We start from the raw sequence: 15,916 nt of genomic DNA on the forward strand, positions 1-15,916 counted from the left end.
AATGAATGAGCAGAGGACTGCTGTGTGAGATCCTTGGCAAGACACCATTATCTCAGCCCACTGCTTCATCAACCCAAATCAGTAAAATGTCATTCCGTCACACATATTAGAGCGCCACTGGATCAGGCCAAAGGGAGGCCCATCTAGTCCAGCTTTCTGATCTCACAGAGGCCAACTAGATATCCCAGTGGGAAGCCACTCCAGCCAAAGCTGCCAAACCAGCAAACAGCAGAGAGTAGGGAATGAGAATTTTTTATTGCAGCCCAATGCCTTTTGGGTGTCGGCACAACCCTTTGTCAAGGGCAATCTGCAAAAGTGTATATACAAACACTATTAAAATCAATTACATTCTAAAATTCTAAAATACGAAAAGAACTACACACATAGATCTGCTCAATGTAAACAAAGCAAGATGATTTTTTGCCCCAATAGGAAGCACAACAGCACTCTCCTCGTGCATGATTCCCAGCAACCGACACACGGCCTCCGACAGGGGAGACAGAGCAAAGCCATCATGGCCAGTAGCCACTAGCAGCTTTCTCCTCCGTAAATCCTCTTTCAAAGCCATCCAGACTGGGAGCCATCGCCACATCTTGTGGGCAGCAAATGCCACAGGTGGAACTATGCGCTGTGTCAAGAAGTATTGTCTTGAGGCTTATTTGAATCTTCCTTTGTGTTCCTCTGTCCATTGTCATGTCAACAGCAACGTGCCAATCAGAAACCTTTTCTTTTTTAGAAAAAAAAATAGTAATAACTATGCATATTTGAAAGACATACTGGCTCAATTTCAGAAAGTGAGCCACCTCAGCTTATGTATGTGTTGATAAATGTCAGCTTTAAACCCGATGACGTGCAATGTTTGACTTTGGGCTAGCGTAAACAGGTAGCTGTAACCTCTCCAATTTTATCTGTGGACACTGGATTTATACTGGCTGCTGGAAGCTCCCTGATAAAAGAAGCACATTTGCTCATGAGCAAGTGCTGCGTGGTTGCACGCTAGGAGAGCATGCCTGGCCTTGTGTAGGAAATTTCCATTAATGGGGGCTAAATGAGACTGTCTCCAGCTGTAGAGATAACAGCTGGATGATGGAAAAGGCTCTTGCTGTCTGTCTGCAAATCCTTCCCTCTTTCTGACTGGAATCTGGGGCTTTTTCTTATAGGGAAAGGCAAGTAAGAGAAGTCCTGATAGAGGTGCATAAAATTATGCATGGGGTGGAGGAAGCGGAGAGAGAGATGTTTTTCTCCATCCCTCATAATACTAGACGTCGTGGGCATCCAATGAAGCTGAAATGTTGGAAAATTCAGAACAGGCCGAAGAGAGGACTCCTTCACACAGCTGATAGTTAAATTACGGGATTCACTCCCACAAGAGGCAGTGATGGCCACCAATTTGGATGACTTTAAAGGAAGATTAGAGAAAGTCATGGAGGATAAGGCTATCAGTGGCTACTAGCCACAATGTCTATGCTCCGCCTCCACTGGTGGGTGTGGCCAGATGCAAAAGCCAGATGCAAAAGCAATTTTACCTTTGTAATTCCATTACACACACACACACACCTCTGTCCATCCTCCATCAAGGCAAGCAAAAGGCATCATCACAGTTCTTAGACATTTTCAAGCCAAGCAAAAGCACTCACGGAGGAGGCAGAGCAGAGTTGGGGGGAGGAGGCAGCCTGGGAAGGGGGCATGGCCTGGGGAGAGTCCCAGGGAGCCAGGAGGGCCACCTTCAGCCCCGGAGCCTGAGGCTTCCCACTTGTACCATACAAGGACCAGTGTCAGCCTCTCACCTTACCCATCCTCTCTGAATGTTCCAGCTTCCATCTCCAACCTGTGAAGGAGCTCAGTCAGATGCGCACACCCCATGATTAATTCATTATTAAGCAAGCCTGTGGAACGTGACATAGGCGGATTCCTAGCCCGAGTTCAGCCAGCCACTAGAGAGCTCCCTACAGGAGCAGTTCCCTGAATGACTCGCACAGTTCCATTAAGCACTTCTTGAAGGGGAAACAGAAATCCTCAAAGGCCAGTCCTCCTCCTTCCCCCATGCCATCTGCAAACCACAACCCCAGATGTTCCCCAGGCAGTTCAGGGAAGCAGAGATTAAATGGCCAGCTATTTGGCTTGCTTAAAATCAAGGGTGGGGAACCTGTGGCCCTCGAGATGTAGCGGGACTTGCATCATCCCTGGCTATTGGTCTTGCTGGATGGGGCTATTGGGAGATGAAGTCCAAAGCATCTGGAAGGCTTTGGGGGGGGGTAAAACCTGCCAGAGAAACTTGAGGCCCCAATCTTATATTCCAGGGATATGGCACCTGTGGCCCTCCAGATGTTGTTGAACTCCAGTGCCCATCATCTCTTATCTTGAGTACTGCGGCTAGTTCTGGACACTTCACTTTAAGAAAGATGCAGACAAACCGAAACAGGGCAACGAGAATGATCAGGGGACTGGAAACAAAGCCCTAAGAGGACAGACTGAAAGAACTGGGTATGTTTAGCTGGAGAAGAGAAGACAGAGGAGAGATATGACAGCACTCTTCGAGTACTGGAAAAGTTGCCACACAGAGGAGGGCCGGGATCTCTTCTCGATCATCCCAGAGTGCAGGACACGGAGTAAGGGGCTCAAGTTATAGGAAGCCCGATTTCGACTGAACATCAGGAAAAACTTCCTAACTGTTAGAGGCAAACAACAATGGAACCAATGACCCAGAGAGGTAGTGGGATCTCCAACAACTGGAGGCATTCAAGAGGCAGCTGGACAGCCATCTGTCGGGAATGCTTTGATTTGGATTCCTGCATTGAGCAGGGGGTTGGACTTGATGGCCTTAGAGGCCCCTTCCAACTCTACTATTCTATGATTCTGACTATTGGCCATGCTGGCTGCTGGGGCTGTTGGGAGTTGGAGTCCAGGAACATCTGGAAGGGTACAAGTTCCTCACCCCTATTTTTCAGTTCTGAAGCTCCTGCTTCGAATCTGTTTATAACAGTACAAGTGGAGACAGCAAGCCTAAAAGCACTTACTCATGAGTAGGGATATAGGAGAAATTCATTTTGTTTGCATTTTAACAAGAATGTTTATTATTATTATTATTAATAATAATAATAATAAGAAGAAGAAGAAGAAGAATTCAATTTATTAGCTGAAGAAGAAGAAGAAGAATTCAATTTATTAGCTGCTTGCTACCCAAAGGTCTCCAAGCAACTTACAACATAATTAAAAGCCAAAATAACATATACGTAAAACTAAACAAAAATAAAATAAAGCAATAACCACTCCCATACAGTCACAGAAAACTTGGGCAGCAGATAAATACAGCTAACACCATCTAAGTCTATCAAAAGCCTGAGAAAAAAGATAAGTCTTTACCTGGCACTGAAAAGACGTCAGTGAAGGTGCCAGAGAGACCTCATTGGGGAGCATATTGCACAGATGGGCAGCCCCAACAGAAAAGGCCCTACCTAATTTGCATTTCTCGATACTTGAACTGAAATCATTCTTGAAAATTTGCACTTTTGTGATGGAGTTTTCCAACCAAACAATGTGTACATAAATATATAAACGGGGGAAGTGTGCCTACAAACAAGTACATTCATGAAAATTGCACATACAAGTGCCTTATGTTAGTGGAAATTGCTTACAAGTTGTGTAAATTAGCCCCCCGCCCAAAAAAATGCATACTTTAGGAGAAATCTGCACTACAATGCTGATGAATTTTCATGAGGTTTTTTTTTTTTAATTAAAAATGCAGAGAACTGAAATTGGGATTGGAAAAATGAAAAATGGAGAGACCTGAAAGTGACAGATTCGTCCATCCTTACTCATGATTTACACTACCATCTCTCTCTTGGCCCATGTGCAGGCAAGCAGCCCATGGACTTGTCACCTTGGGGGAACGGATGGGTCTGCCTATCCTACGTTAGGCTTGAAGCCAGTCACTCTACAGCCGGCTTAATTAGATGGCCATTGAAGGTGATGTAAATGTCCGACTCCTCGCTGTAGATGGCATTCTCTCTTTCCCGCTTGAACATTCGCACCCAGACCTCATCTCCTTCCTGAAGGTCAAGCATCAGGCTTTGGCTCTGCATGATGCTCCGCTCACTGGGCTGGGAGTAGAGGATGGCCACCTCACTCTCGTTCTTCATGATGTGGAGATAGGTCTCCTTATAGTTCCAGGTGTGGACGTTGAGGTTGAAGAAGTAGATCCCTGGTACGTAGCAGAAGAATTTCCCCGTGAACATGTTGAAGTGCTTGTAGAGATTGACAAACTCGGCATCGAACGTGACGTGCTGGTAGTAATCGGAGCTGTGGAGAGGTTTGCTCCGGCCGACGGAAAAGGCAACGTAATGTTGCTTACAGGAGTTGCCCGGTGGCCCAGGCTGGCCTTTTTGCCCTTTCCGCCCATTATAACCACGAAGACCTTGTTCGCCCACTTTGCCTTCAGGGCCGGAGATTCCTCTCTCCCCCATTTCACCTTTTTCACCTGAGGGAGCAAGGAGAGGGCAGGTTTTGCAAGCGGTCCTTTGCAATGCAGCTGAGGACAGGAAGGGAGCTGCAGCGGCTGGTGCCCATTGGGACTGTTGGGGCAGAAGGCAGGGAGCCCTACAGTAGGCAGAGCCACAGCCAATGGCAGGCGGAACCAACTCATTCTAGTTTTGGCCTTATCTTCCTCATCTGTGCTGAGTTTTACAAGGGCAACCCCTGAGACTAAGCAGGAGGAAGCTCACAGACAGGGCCGCCCCCTGGGCTTGATATAAGTAGGAAGGCAGGCAATATAAATAAATAAATCACAAAACAATATACAATTTAAATTTGAGGGCAGGGACTGTCTTATCGTTGACATTTGAAAGCTTTTGGGGGTGGGGCGCATCGAATAGCAGGAGTGTATTTAAAAAACAGAAGTTTCAAATTAATAAAGAACTCCTACCTGCTTTTTTTAAAATCTTGCGCATACATGCTAGCTTCATTGCTGGGCACTGCACTCGTTAAACAACCGTGACCGCCCACGTTTAAAGCAGTAGGAGGCTGCTTACCTTTCAAGATGGTGATGTCAACGGTGGGCTGGATCTTGGGCACGGTGTAAATGGAGTTGCCAGTCATCCGGGCATAGCGGGAAGCGGTGATGGAGGCGGGCTGCTCGCCCGGTCCGCAGCATCGCACGCAGGACGGAACCCTCCGGGCCTCTCTCTTTGGCAAGGTTTGTTTGCCCAATGGGCTGCTGGCATGCAGAGAAGACACCAAGAGCAGCAGAAAGGGGGCGCTCATCTTCAACTAGCCAAAATGACAAGGAAGACATGTTTTCCAAGGACGGGTAAATGAACCCGTGACCACCTACCTAGCAGCGGCCGGTGCCTCCACGTCAGCATAGGGGCAGGAAACGCTTTTCAGCCTGAGAGCCAAATTCCCATCTGGGCCACCTTGGTGGGGGGACATGCCTGCAGTGGGTGGGGCCAGAGGCAAAAATGGGAGGAGCTGTGCATATAAATTTTATCTTTGTACAGTAGGTTTGCTGCCACATGCGCTCAGACCCCTCTCTGTCCTCTCCCCAGGCAAGCAACAGACATGATCAGAGTCCGAGGATGCATTTCAGCCAGGCAAAAAAACCTGAAGAGAGTTATGTTATGGCTTATTTCCATGCCACCTTTTGGCCAAAATCGTCACAAAGAATACACACAAATGCAAAAATGGCTTTTTTAAAATGTGTGTTTTTTAATTTATATATTTGTTTTTAATGTTTTTAATTGTTGTAAGCTGCCCAGTGAGCTTCGGCTATGGGGTGGTATATTAATGCAATATTTTTTTTAAAAAATAAGAAAAATGCAACACCAATGCAAGTTACAGAAAACATAAACAACATAAATGTGACTTTTTAAAAAAAACAAAACTAAACACCAAATACATCCATCTTCCTGGCAAAGGGCAGTCTCTAGAAAGATGTCAGAAAAGGCAGGGGGGGAAGCGCACCCCTGGATGATCCCAGCACAGTCTCACCCCTTTCTGCATCAGTCATCCTTTGGCAGTAACTCTCGGGCCACATAGGGAGGCTTAGAGGGCCGCATTCAGCCAGTCCCAAGGCTGATATTTCCTGCCCCTGACTTAGTGTTGCAGGCACCTGCTGAATTAGGGTCTCTCCAGAGCCCCCAAATAATCTGCCAGATATGCAACCCCCTGCTTGAGATCATTTTTTCCCTACTTTGAATCTGCAGTTTGCATAATACATTCCGGGAGAAGCCAAAGCTTTGTTGAAATAAATGTGAAAGATTCTTATTTTATGTTATTAAAAAGCATTCTTCACATTTTTTAAAAAAAAGAATTGCCTGACCTAACCCAATGCACAGAGTGATGCCCTTCAACTACATGACGCAGACAAGGACTTTTTAAAGTTGAAAGCTATTTGACAGATTACTTGAAATGCATCTTTTGTAACCATCTTCTGGATTTCAAGGTTTGGGGCTATTATGCCTTCAGGTTCTTTTTGCTGTGGTGTAATCAGTATTTGCAAGACCTTTTTAGTCAGCACGCCCAGATATTTCAAAACCTATTACCCACTGTGTTTGCACTGCAGCGCTGCAAAGCCGCATACAATTTTTAGTCAATGTTGTATTTTCTATTGGCAGTCAGCCACAGACCTTTTTTCTGTAAAGTTTTTGAAATTTTTGTACTTGATATGTGATAGAAATGTATCATGCTTATTTAGACCGTGACTTTTTCATTTATTGGTATCCATTGATTGGTCAGGGATTATATCCTCTCGGCCTGGTTCTGCACATGTATAGCTCAGCGGGCAGGTGGGGAGGAAGAAGATGGGAACAAATCAGAATTCATTGGCTCTGCCTGTGATTGGCTCTGGCTGCACCTACTGTGGGGGGCCGCCCTGCCTTCCACTCCACCACTCCCAATGGGCACCAGCCATCATTGTCTTGTCTCTGCCTGTTGAACTTCTGACGGTGAAAACTTCTTTTTTTAAAAAAATTCAGCAGGCATTCTAAGTGAGTTTTTACTCACTTAATTTTATGATTAATTTTAATTGATTTTACACCCTTTTGGTATCTCCATTGAACAAAACTTAGAAATTGCAATATTAAGTGGTATATACATTTTTGGACAAAATAAAATACAGAATGGTCTAAGCTGCTCTTCCCCAACCTGGTGCCAACAGCTTGGGGAAAGCTGTTCTAAGCCAAATTCCTTAACTCACTGTTCTTCAGCCTTGAGTCCCCAGATGTTGGTGAACTACAACGACCATTGACTATGCTGTCTGGGGATGATGGGAGTTGGAGTCCAACAACATCTGGGGACCCAAGGCTGAAGAACAGTGCCTTAACTTAATTTTTCCAACAATACCCAGACTCCTTTTCTGCTCAAGAGCCTTTTAAAAAATGGAATTCTAGACACCTCTGCTCTCTGCACAGCTGAAGATTGTATGCTCGACAGGACTAGAGGAAATACATCAAATCTGTTAGAAACTCCTCGGCAGAGAAACACATTCATCCCGCGGTCTGATATTCTGATATTATACCAGCGTATAAAATGATGAATGAGTGTAAAAGGCCTGCGGTGCGTGAGCACAGCAAAAGCTGATCGCAGCTCTATTTGCTCACCACGACAGGGGCCTCAGCAAAAGGGGTGGGGGTTAAAGAGAGTGACGGTTTACGGGAGGCATCCTGGGGCCTGAGAGACATATTGTGGCTTATTAGGTTGCTATAGAAAATAAAGGCACCTCCTGTTAGGAAAAAGAGAGCATCCCCAAGAAACAGCACAGATATGAAAAAGCACCTACTATGAAGTTATGGATCATTAGCAGAAACACATTAGAGACCTGTAGCCAAAGTTGTGGCTTGCTGGTTCAAAACATTGTGTGACATTGCATATATGTGGGGGGGGGACAACTCAGTGGAGGTTGGCCCATTAGACGGGCAACCTCAGCAACCTCAGTCTGCCCTCAGCCAGCCCCCACCTGCCTGCTTTCTTGCTTACATCCGGTCCAGGGGGTGGCCCTGGCTGTCAGCTTCTTCCTCTGTAATCTCAGTGTTTATTATTTGTTTGTGTATTTGTTTGCTGCATTTATATCCCCCCCTTCCACCCAGAGGGGCCCAGGGCGACAAACACACAAGCGGTAAAACACCTTTTTTAAAAATCTGGAAAATTCCAACCAAGACACAGACTGGGAGAAAGGTCTCCACTTAAAAGGCTTGTTGAAAGAGGAAGGTCTTCAGTAGGCACCAAAAAGACAACAGAGACAGCGCCTGTCTAATATTTAAGGGGAGGGGATTTCAAAGGGTCGGTGCCAAGGCACTAAAGGTCTGCTTCCTTATGTGATGAGATGGTATCTTCAGGAGACCTTCACCTGCCAAGCTCAGTGATCTGCACTCTTCCGTTTCATGCACAGGAACGGATGGAGTACTAGTTGACCTGCACTTCAGCACTGGAAATGGGAGAATGTTCCCCAGTGTACCTGCGGGCAGCAGGCTAACTTAGGGCAACAACTTTGTTGCTGGGCTACATGATCCCTTGACCAGTGGCTAAGCTGGCTAGGGATTATGGGAGTTGTAGTCCAAGGACATCTGGGGACCCAAGGTTGAAGAACAGTGGGTTAGGGGGTTATTAAAGACCTAAGCCACACATAGCTCTGATTTCCAAAGAAGGGGAATAGTTAAGAACATAAGAAGAGCCTGCTGGATCAGGCCAGTGGCCCATCTAGTCCAGCATCCTGTTCTCACAGTGGCCAACCAGGTGCCTGGAGGAAGCCCGCAAGCAGGACCAGAGTGCAAGAACACTCTCCCCTCCTGAGGCTTCCGGCAACTGGCTGTTGTTGTTGGTGGGATTGTTGCTGTTGCTTCCCAGCATCTGTTGCCTGAGGCCATTATCTTGCTCTGCCTAATGGTAGGGCCAGCTCCAGGGGCCATAATGGGGAAAAACTTGCTGGTCCGTACAGATCAAGCAAGGCAGAATTGTAGGCCTTTAAACTATGATATATATATATTTTAAAAAGCATTGCTTTGCTGGGTGAATTTGCTAAAGCAGGAGTGGGGAACCTTTGGCCCTCCCAATGTTGCTGAACTGCTGCCATCAGCCCCAGCAAGCATGGCCAATGGCTGATGATGGGAATTGTAGTTCAGCAACATCCGAAGGGCCAAAGGTTCCCCACACCTGTGCTAAAAGGCTGGGTCACCAGTGGGGAACCTCAGGCCTGTGGGCCAAAAGTGGCCCTCTAAATCTCTCCATCTGGCCCTTAGGACTCTCCTCAGACCACACACCTTGCACCTCCTTTAGCATCTTTGCTGGGCTGAATATGTCCTTGAACGCTAATCACGCCTCTTGCTTGTCTAGGTGGAGGAAGAAAAGAGAGAGGTGTGTGAATGTGTAGAAACTAGCCTAGCATACAAAAGTAAAATGTACACACAGTGCCCCACCCACTTTTGCCTCTGGCCCCGCCCACCACTGGCATGCGGCCCCCAGAAGGTTGCCTGAGAGGGAATGCGGCTCTCTGGATGAAAAATGCCCCCTGTCCCTGGGCAAGATTAACATTTAAATTTCTTCCAGCCCGAATGTTTGCTTTTTATTTTCTTTTTAAAATGATACTTGATATGCTTTATTCCTTGAGAAGACAAGCTTTGCTTCTACTGAGGATTATTATTATTTTATTGTATTTTTGCTCTCCAGAGCCCAAGGACATCATTGCATGTGCACACAGTACCAGAACAAACATTATTTAGTATGGATAACATCTTAGCTTACTGTGGTTCTCAATGTCCCCATTACATGCAAACACGAATCCTTTAGAGGTAATCATCATTTTTACTGACTGACTGTGAACTTCCTCCACTTTGTTCCTTTCTTCCCACAGTGGCATTACTAATGGTTCTTGGAATTCAAAAGCTTGGCTGTCCTTGCAGTTTTGCAAGAGCAGAGAAACTAACAAAACATCATCAGTGCAGATTTGGAGCCTGTTAAGTCTCTGGTTCAAATCTCACCTTCAGTGTGACCTTCACTAGGTGACCTAGAACTAGGGGTCAGCAACATGCTGGGATGGTGCAGGAAACTGATGCGGTTTGATGCAGTTTGCATTTAAGGGTGAACCTACCTAATTTGCTCATTCCGAAACGATATGCCAACCAAAGCAGACATCCTTCAAAATTCAGACTCTCCAAATTTTGCAGTGCAGTTCTCAAGCCAAGTAATGTGTACAAAAATGCTTACTGTTCACATAAAAAATGCATGCGTATGAAACAGTGGAAATAACATACAAAAATGCATTAGGGGAAACTGGGAGGGAGGTGGGAGCTTTGGTGACCTGTCGGGGGGAGCGCTGGCGACAGTAGGCAGGGTTGGTGAGCACAGTGAGCAGGGGTGTGGCCCCTAGTTTTTTAAAAAAATTCAAATCAATGTGGGGAATTGAAGGTTGGAAAAATTAGAAAGAGAAAGAAACCGAAAGTGACAGATTCACCCATCGTTACCAACATGGAATCCTTTGATGTCTTGTCCTGGTGCACATAAGCCTCTGAGCCTCCCCCCTCACTTCCCCCTTGGTGGTGAGGTGGGCTACCTTTTTGTCCCTTGGAAAGTACACAAAGCTGAAGGAAGAAGAGTGATGCTCTTTGCCACTTCCTATTTCAGCTCCATGTGCTTTTCAAGGCTCAGATTAATTCGACTGGAAGTGACCAGCACGGGTGGCACCCGTGGCACTCCCTCAAGACTCCAAACGTGCTCCCAGACCTGAAACGCTTGGTGATCCTGGCCAGATCCTGCTTCCCTGTCTGACAAAGAGGGATATGATCACCACACCCATACCTCCACATACTTCACAGATGAATAGATCGGCAACTCTATATTCTAGGGCACCTCATCCTGTGCCAGCCCAAGCTGCTACGCATTACAGAAGATACGCTGCCACCACTGCAGCCCCTAATTTCCTCTCCCCTGTAACGTTTAATGGCGCAAAACACATGCTGGAATGTCTTCCCATTATGAGTTCCCCCACCCTCTGCTCCTTGTTCATTGGCTGCGGCTGCCTTTAGGGGCGGAGAAATTCAGAGTGCAACAACATCACACCCATAGCTCAGTGGCAGATCATCTGCTTTGCATGCAGAAGGTCCCTGGTTCAATCCCCGGCATCTCCAGGTAGGGCTGGGGAAAGTCTCCCTGTCTGAAACCCTGGAGAGCCACTGCCAGTCAGTATAGACAATACTGAGCTAGACGGGCCAATAGTCTAGCTCTATATAAGGCCGCTTCCCACGTTTCTAAAGGGAAGGGCAATAGCACAGTGGCAGAGCATCTGCCTTGCTTGCAGAAGGTTCAAGGTTCCATTTCCAGCATCTCCAGCTGGGGCTTTGAAAGACTCCTCTCTGGAACTCTGGAGAGCCTCTCCAGCCAGTGTAGATTGAAATAGATGGACCAAATGTCTGACTGATTATAAGGCAAACTTCCCAGTTCCCTGACTGACCCGTTGCTAGGGGAGGGGAGCAATGCAAGGCAGCCGACCGTGGTGGCTGCCTGCAGGTCTCCCATCTCACCTAATCCCAGCCCTGAGAAGTCCTTGGGACACATCCTTCTGCAAATGAGCCTTAAGCTCTCTCTCCGATCAAAGAGCTTGACAAGAGAACTGGGGAGCCACTACTTCTTTGTGCTCCCATGAGGAGGGGAGGGGAGGGGAGGGGGGCAGAGAAAGCAAAGGTTTCCTTCCCCTCAGAAGGCAGGACTGAGATTGCCTTTCTCTGGCAGTATTCAATGCTGATCATGTTATTGAGAAGAAATCCTTATCTTTGCTGGTTCCAATATAATGGAAGCTTTTTTTTCCTATTGTAAAGTCGGATAACAAGCCGAGACGGCTTGTCATAAGATCGATATTGGAGTTGATTTGAAACTGGCAACACCCACCCACCCCTCTTTTTTTTGTCACGGCAGCTTCTGCTTCTAAGCACATAGGAAGCTGCCGTATGGTCTGCACTGACAGGCAGCAGCTCTCCAAGGTTTCAGACAGAAGATGCTCCCACCTGGAGATGCCATTAGGGATTGATCCTGGGACCTTTCCCTCCAAAGCAGGTGATGAGCTACACACCTTCCCTATACAGACCTTTGGTCTGTCTAGCTCAATACCGTCCCACACTGACTGGCAGCCTCCCTCTAGGGTTTTAGAAAAATGTTCTCTCCCAGACCTGCCTGGTGATGCTGGAAACTAGGGGTGGAAAACGCCGTCCATTTCTGTTCTCTCAGTCTGTCATTTCTCCAATCTTAAAATCAGTTTTTCACGTTTCTGCAGGAATTTAGGATTTTTTTTGGAGGGGAGAGATCCTCATATACCACATTTTTGTATGTTATTTTCACTCATATATATTCATTTTTATGTACACTTTCTTCTTACATATGCATTTTTGTAAACGCTGGCCAGTGAACTGCGTTGCAAAATTCGAACAAGTGTGAATTTCGAAGGATGGCTGTGTTTCGGGTCTCATATTGTTTCGGAGAGCACGGATTTGATAGATTTGGCTTGAAATGTGAACTGGATCGAATCTACCACCCATTCCTACCAGGGACTGAAGCTGGGACCATCTGTGTGCAAAGGAAGTGCTGCCCTCCCCTTTAGGAACATCGGCAGCTGCCTGATCCTGAGTCAGGCCATTGGTCTCTCTTGCTCAGTATAGTCTACACAGACTCACCTCAGTTTCAGACAGAGGACATTTCCAAGCCTGCCTGGAGTTGCCATTGGAGATCACACCTGGGACTTGCTGCATGCAAAGTCTTCTCAGTGGCTGACTCACCCCCCCTTCACTCTGATTGGCTCCAATCAGTAGGAAAGGACAAGGAAGCATGTTAGAAGACTCTTCTCAGTGGTTAACACAATCCCCTTTCATGCTGATTGACTCGTAGGATGCTGGAGACAGAGGGACCCTGCTCCTAAAAAAGTACGGGGTCTAAGACCCCCTGAGACTCTGTACCACTACATCCCTGTGCTTATCTGAACTAATCCCCCAACAGTGTGAACAGTGCAGAAGGGGAGCCTTTCCCCCACTGAATATAATGTAAGGTTTCTGTTCCTTGTCATCAAGCAAGGGAAATTCCATAAGCAAAGGATTCCCTCTCCTCACTTCTGGGGGGAAACTCTGTCGGTTGAATTTCTGCCTGTCATGCAGCTATTCATAGCACAGGAGCCCGACCACAAGACAAGGTGGCAACCCTAAAGGGCCGTCTTGGGCTGGAAGAGAGCTGAATCATAGTCTGGACATATTAAATTTGTTAATTCCTGCCAAGCCAGCAGCAGAGCTCTTTCCATTACTGTTAAGTTCCTGGCAAAGGGAAAATCTGGCTTTCGTACCATTTTCAGGCAAAAGGTTTTGCTAGAAAAGTTTCCACCCCACCCCCCATTTTTTGCTGGTGCAGAGGAGCAACCAGTTGCAGAATAGGATGTAGTCACTGTTCCTTTAATGACTGGGCAAAACAAGCTGTGGGGAACCTGTTTTCAGCCTGAGGGCCACATTCCCTTCTGGGCAATCTTCCAGGGACCACGTCCCAGTGGTGGGCGGGGCCTGAGGCAAAAAGTGGGTGGAGCAACAGATGTACATTTTACTTTTGCATGGTAGGCTAGTTGCTACACACACACACGCCTCTCTATCCTCCATCCAGGTGTGGTGTGAGGAGAGTTGTAAGGGCCAGATAGAGAAAATCGCATGAGCACTCCTTTTAAATATATATTGCACAACTGAGGCAGAAATGTGAAGAACCAAACTTCAGACTGAAAAAAACGAGAAGCTGAGAGTGAACAAAATTGACAGATTTGTCCATTCCTACCCATTGGTCAGAACATAGCACTCTGCACATCCGCAGAGTGTCATTTGTTTTTATGATTGCCTCCTTCCTTGACACTCCAGCATAATGCCATGCATCTAGGGCTAGAGGGAGGCACGGCATCCAGGCCCCTCTAAAGTGACCTCTGTCCCTTTCTGCCAGAGCTTCATAGCGCCCTGGAATCTGCAGCCACAAGGCCATTGCTCCTAGCCTGGAGGCGTGAGTGTGCGCAGAATCCTTGCCAGCTGCAGTCTGGGAGAAAGCAGCTGAGAATCTCATCTTCCCTGCCTGCTCAACTGCATTAGCATTGCATTGATCATGAAAGCCGAAAATGCCACCTGGTGCGAGGGGAGGTTGCTGAGGCAGAGGCGACAGCCACCGACGGCTGCAATAGGAGCCCAGCACCAGACAGACAGGAGGCCTTGCCGTTAATGAAACAAGAAGCCATTTGTGCTGACAAAAGCACCTTGGACAGCTTCTTGACTAAAATCCAGAGCAGATTCCACTGCCCTACTGACATGCAGCCAGCCGCTGCCATTGGTCCCCATGCTGTCCTCTGCTCTCTCACCTAGCCACGCTTATCTCCTGTGTCAGAGCCTGGCGGGGGAAGGGAGCAGGGAGAGAGAAATGGGTTAAATTGGTAGGGGCAGTTAAGGGTAAAGCCTTTGCCCTCTCATTCCACTGAACCTCTCCTGCAGTTCTCATCTACCATCCCGCACCTCCGTTAATGTCACAAGGCAACTATGAGATTAGGAGCCCTCAGTTCCATTGCCCTTCTTGAAAATGTGCTTCTTTATTCCATACTGAAAAGAAAACGTTATATCGATGCAATATTCCTTGAATTAGTCACCGGTAACATTTCCCACCTCATACGCCCATTTTGCATCATAGTTCCACTTACACTACTGCCACAGTTGTATCACTGCCAGGTGACAGAACGAATCTGTTCACTTGCTTTTCTTATTTTTTGAACCTTAAATCCAGTTTCCACAGCAGTTTGTGATTTTTTTTTAAAAAAAGCCACAAAAATCCATCAGCATCCTTATATGAATTTATCCTAATATACATGCTTTTGCAAACAATTTTCCCTAATAAAATGCAATTTCAATGTTATTTTCACTAATATATGGAGTTTTATGCTTATTATTTGGTTAGAGAAATGCAATGCAAAATTCAGAGAAGGGCAAAGTTTGGAGGATAATTGTGTTTGGGTTTGCATATTGGTTCAGGAAATATGAATTAGGTAGTTTCTCATTACAATGCAAACTGAGTTGAACTTCTCTCTCCCCTGCCTCCATCCCTGGTAGCAGATCAAACTCAAAAGGTGGAGGAAGATCATTTCTCTCTCAAAGGAGCCGACCTGTATCAAATATATTGAGCAAAACTAGCCAAGCAGATCGCCTTCTCCCGCTCTTATATGAATCTCTTGGCATCAATGGCCATCCCATTGCATATCACCAGTTCAGGTGTCTCACGACTTACCATTGTGACTCAAAATCTCCGTTCTTCTCGGCCGCCCTTTGAAGCACTGGATGATCTGAGAACTCCCTTGTTCATTCAGGGATCTGGCTTGTGGTTTCTCCTGCTGTTGCAGGCTCCCTTCCTGGTTTCCAAACGAAACACCGGGTGTCAAGCCAACTTCTTATGAAACTCTGCAGCCTCACAAGGCCAGGAGATTTTCTTGGGGTTGTTTCCTCACACTTCCAAAAACGACACTGCGGTTGTAGTCTCTGCTGCTGTGGCATCTTTGGCTGAAAGGAGGTGGCTGCAAACTTCACCAGACCCTCTTCTTCTGTGACCAGATGGATGACGGGGAACATGTGGGATTCATTTTCCTCTAAGAACTACAATCACATGAAGGCAAGGTTCCTTTCCGAAAGGAGGTGATAATATGATTGACAGATGCTCTCGGCTTTTGCAAGGGAATGGTTTTTCAGCCGTGCAACGCTCTTTGGAGTCTTGGGCCAGCACTGAACTTGAGAATAGATCCGGTGGATTTTAAGGATAGGATTCAGGCCAGCAAAAGACCTTGGGCCCACCAAGCCATCCCTTGCTTTCTCTCTCTCTTCCTTCAGATCTCCTCTCCAAAGGCATCTTTTCCATGGAGCCTGTCGCTTAACCCAGTAAGCCTCTGAATGCC

The 15,916-nt window shown here is 46.7% G+C and overlaps 1 protein-coding gene across 1 annotated transcript; it reads right to left on the reverse strand.

Moving 5' to 3' along the window:
• Positions 1–3,720: 3,720 nt before the first annotated feature.
• Positions 3,721–15,408, reverse strand: C1QTNF8 (C1q and TNF related 8). Its single transcript, XM_061599574.1, has 3 exons — positions 15,259–15,408; positions 5,028–5,265; positions 3,721–4,477 (listed from the first exon to the last, which is right to left on the reverse strand). The coding sequence occupies exons 1-3, from the start codon at positions 15,259–15,261 to the stop codon at positions 3,930–3,932; spliced, it is 789 nt and encodes a 262-aa protein (XP_061455558.1). The 5' UTR covers positions 15,262–15,408; the 3' UTR covers positions 3,721–3,929.
• Between the last annotated feature and the right edge of the window lie 508 nt (positions 15,409–15,916).

Source organism: Rhineura floridana, chromosome 17 (assembly GCF_030035675.1).
Source record: "Rhineura floridana isolate rRhiFlo1 chromosome 17, rRhiFlo1.hap2, whole genome shotgun sequence".
NCBI classification, from domain to species: domain Eukaryota; kingdom Metazoa; phylum Chordata; class Lepidosauria; order Squamata; family Rhineuridae; genus Rhineura; species Rhineura floridana.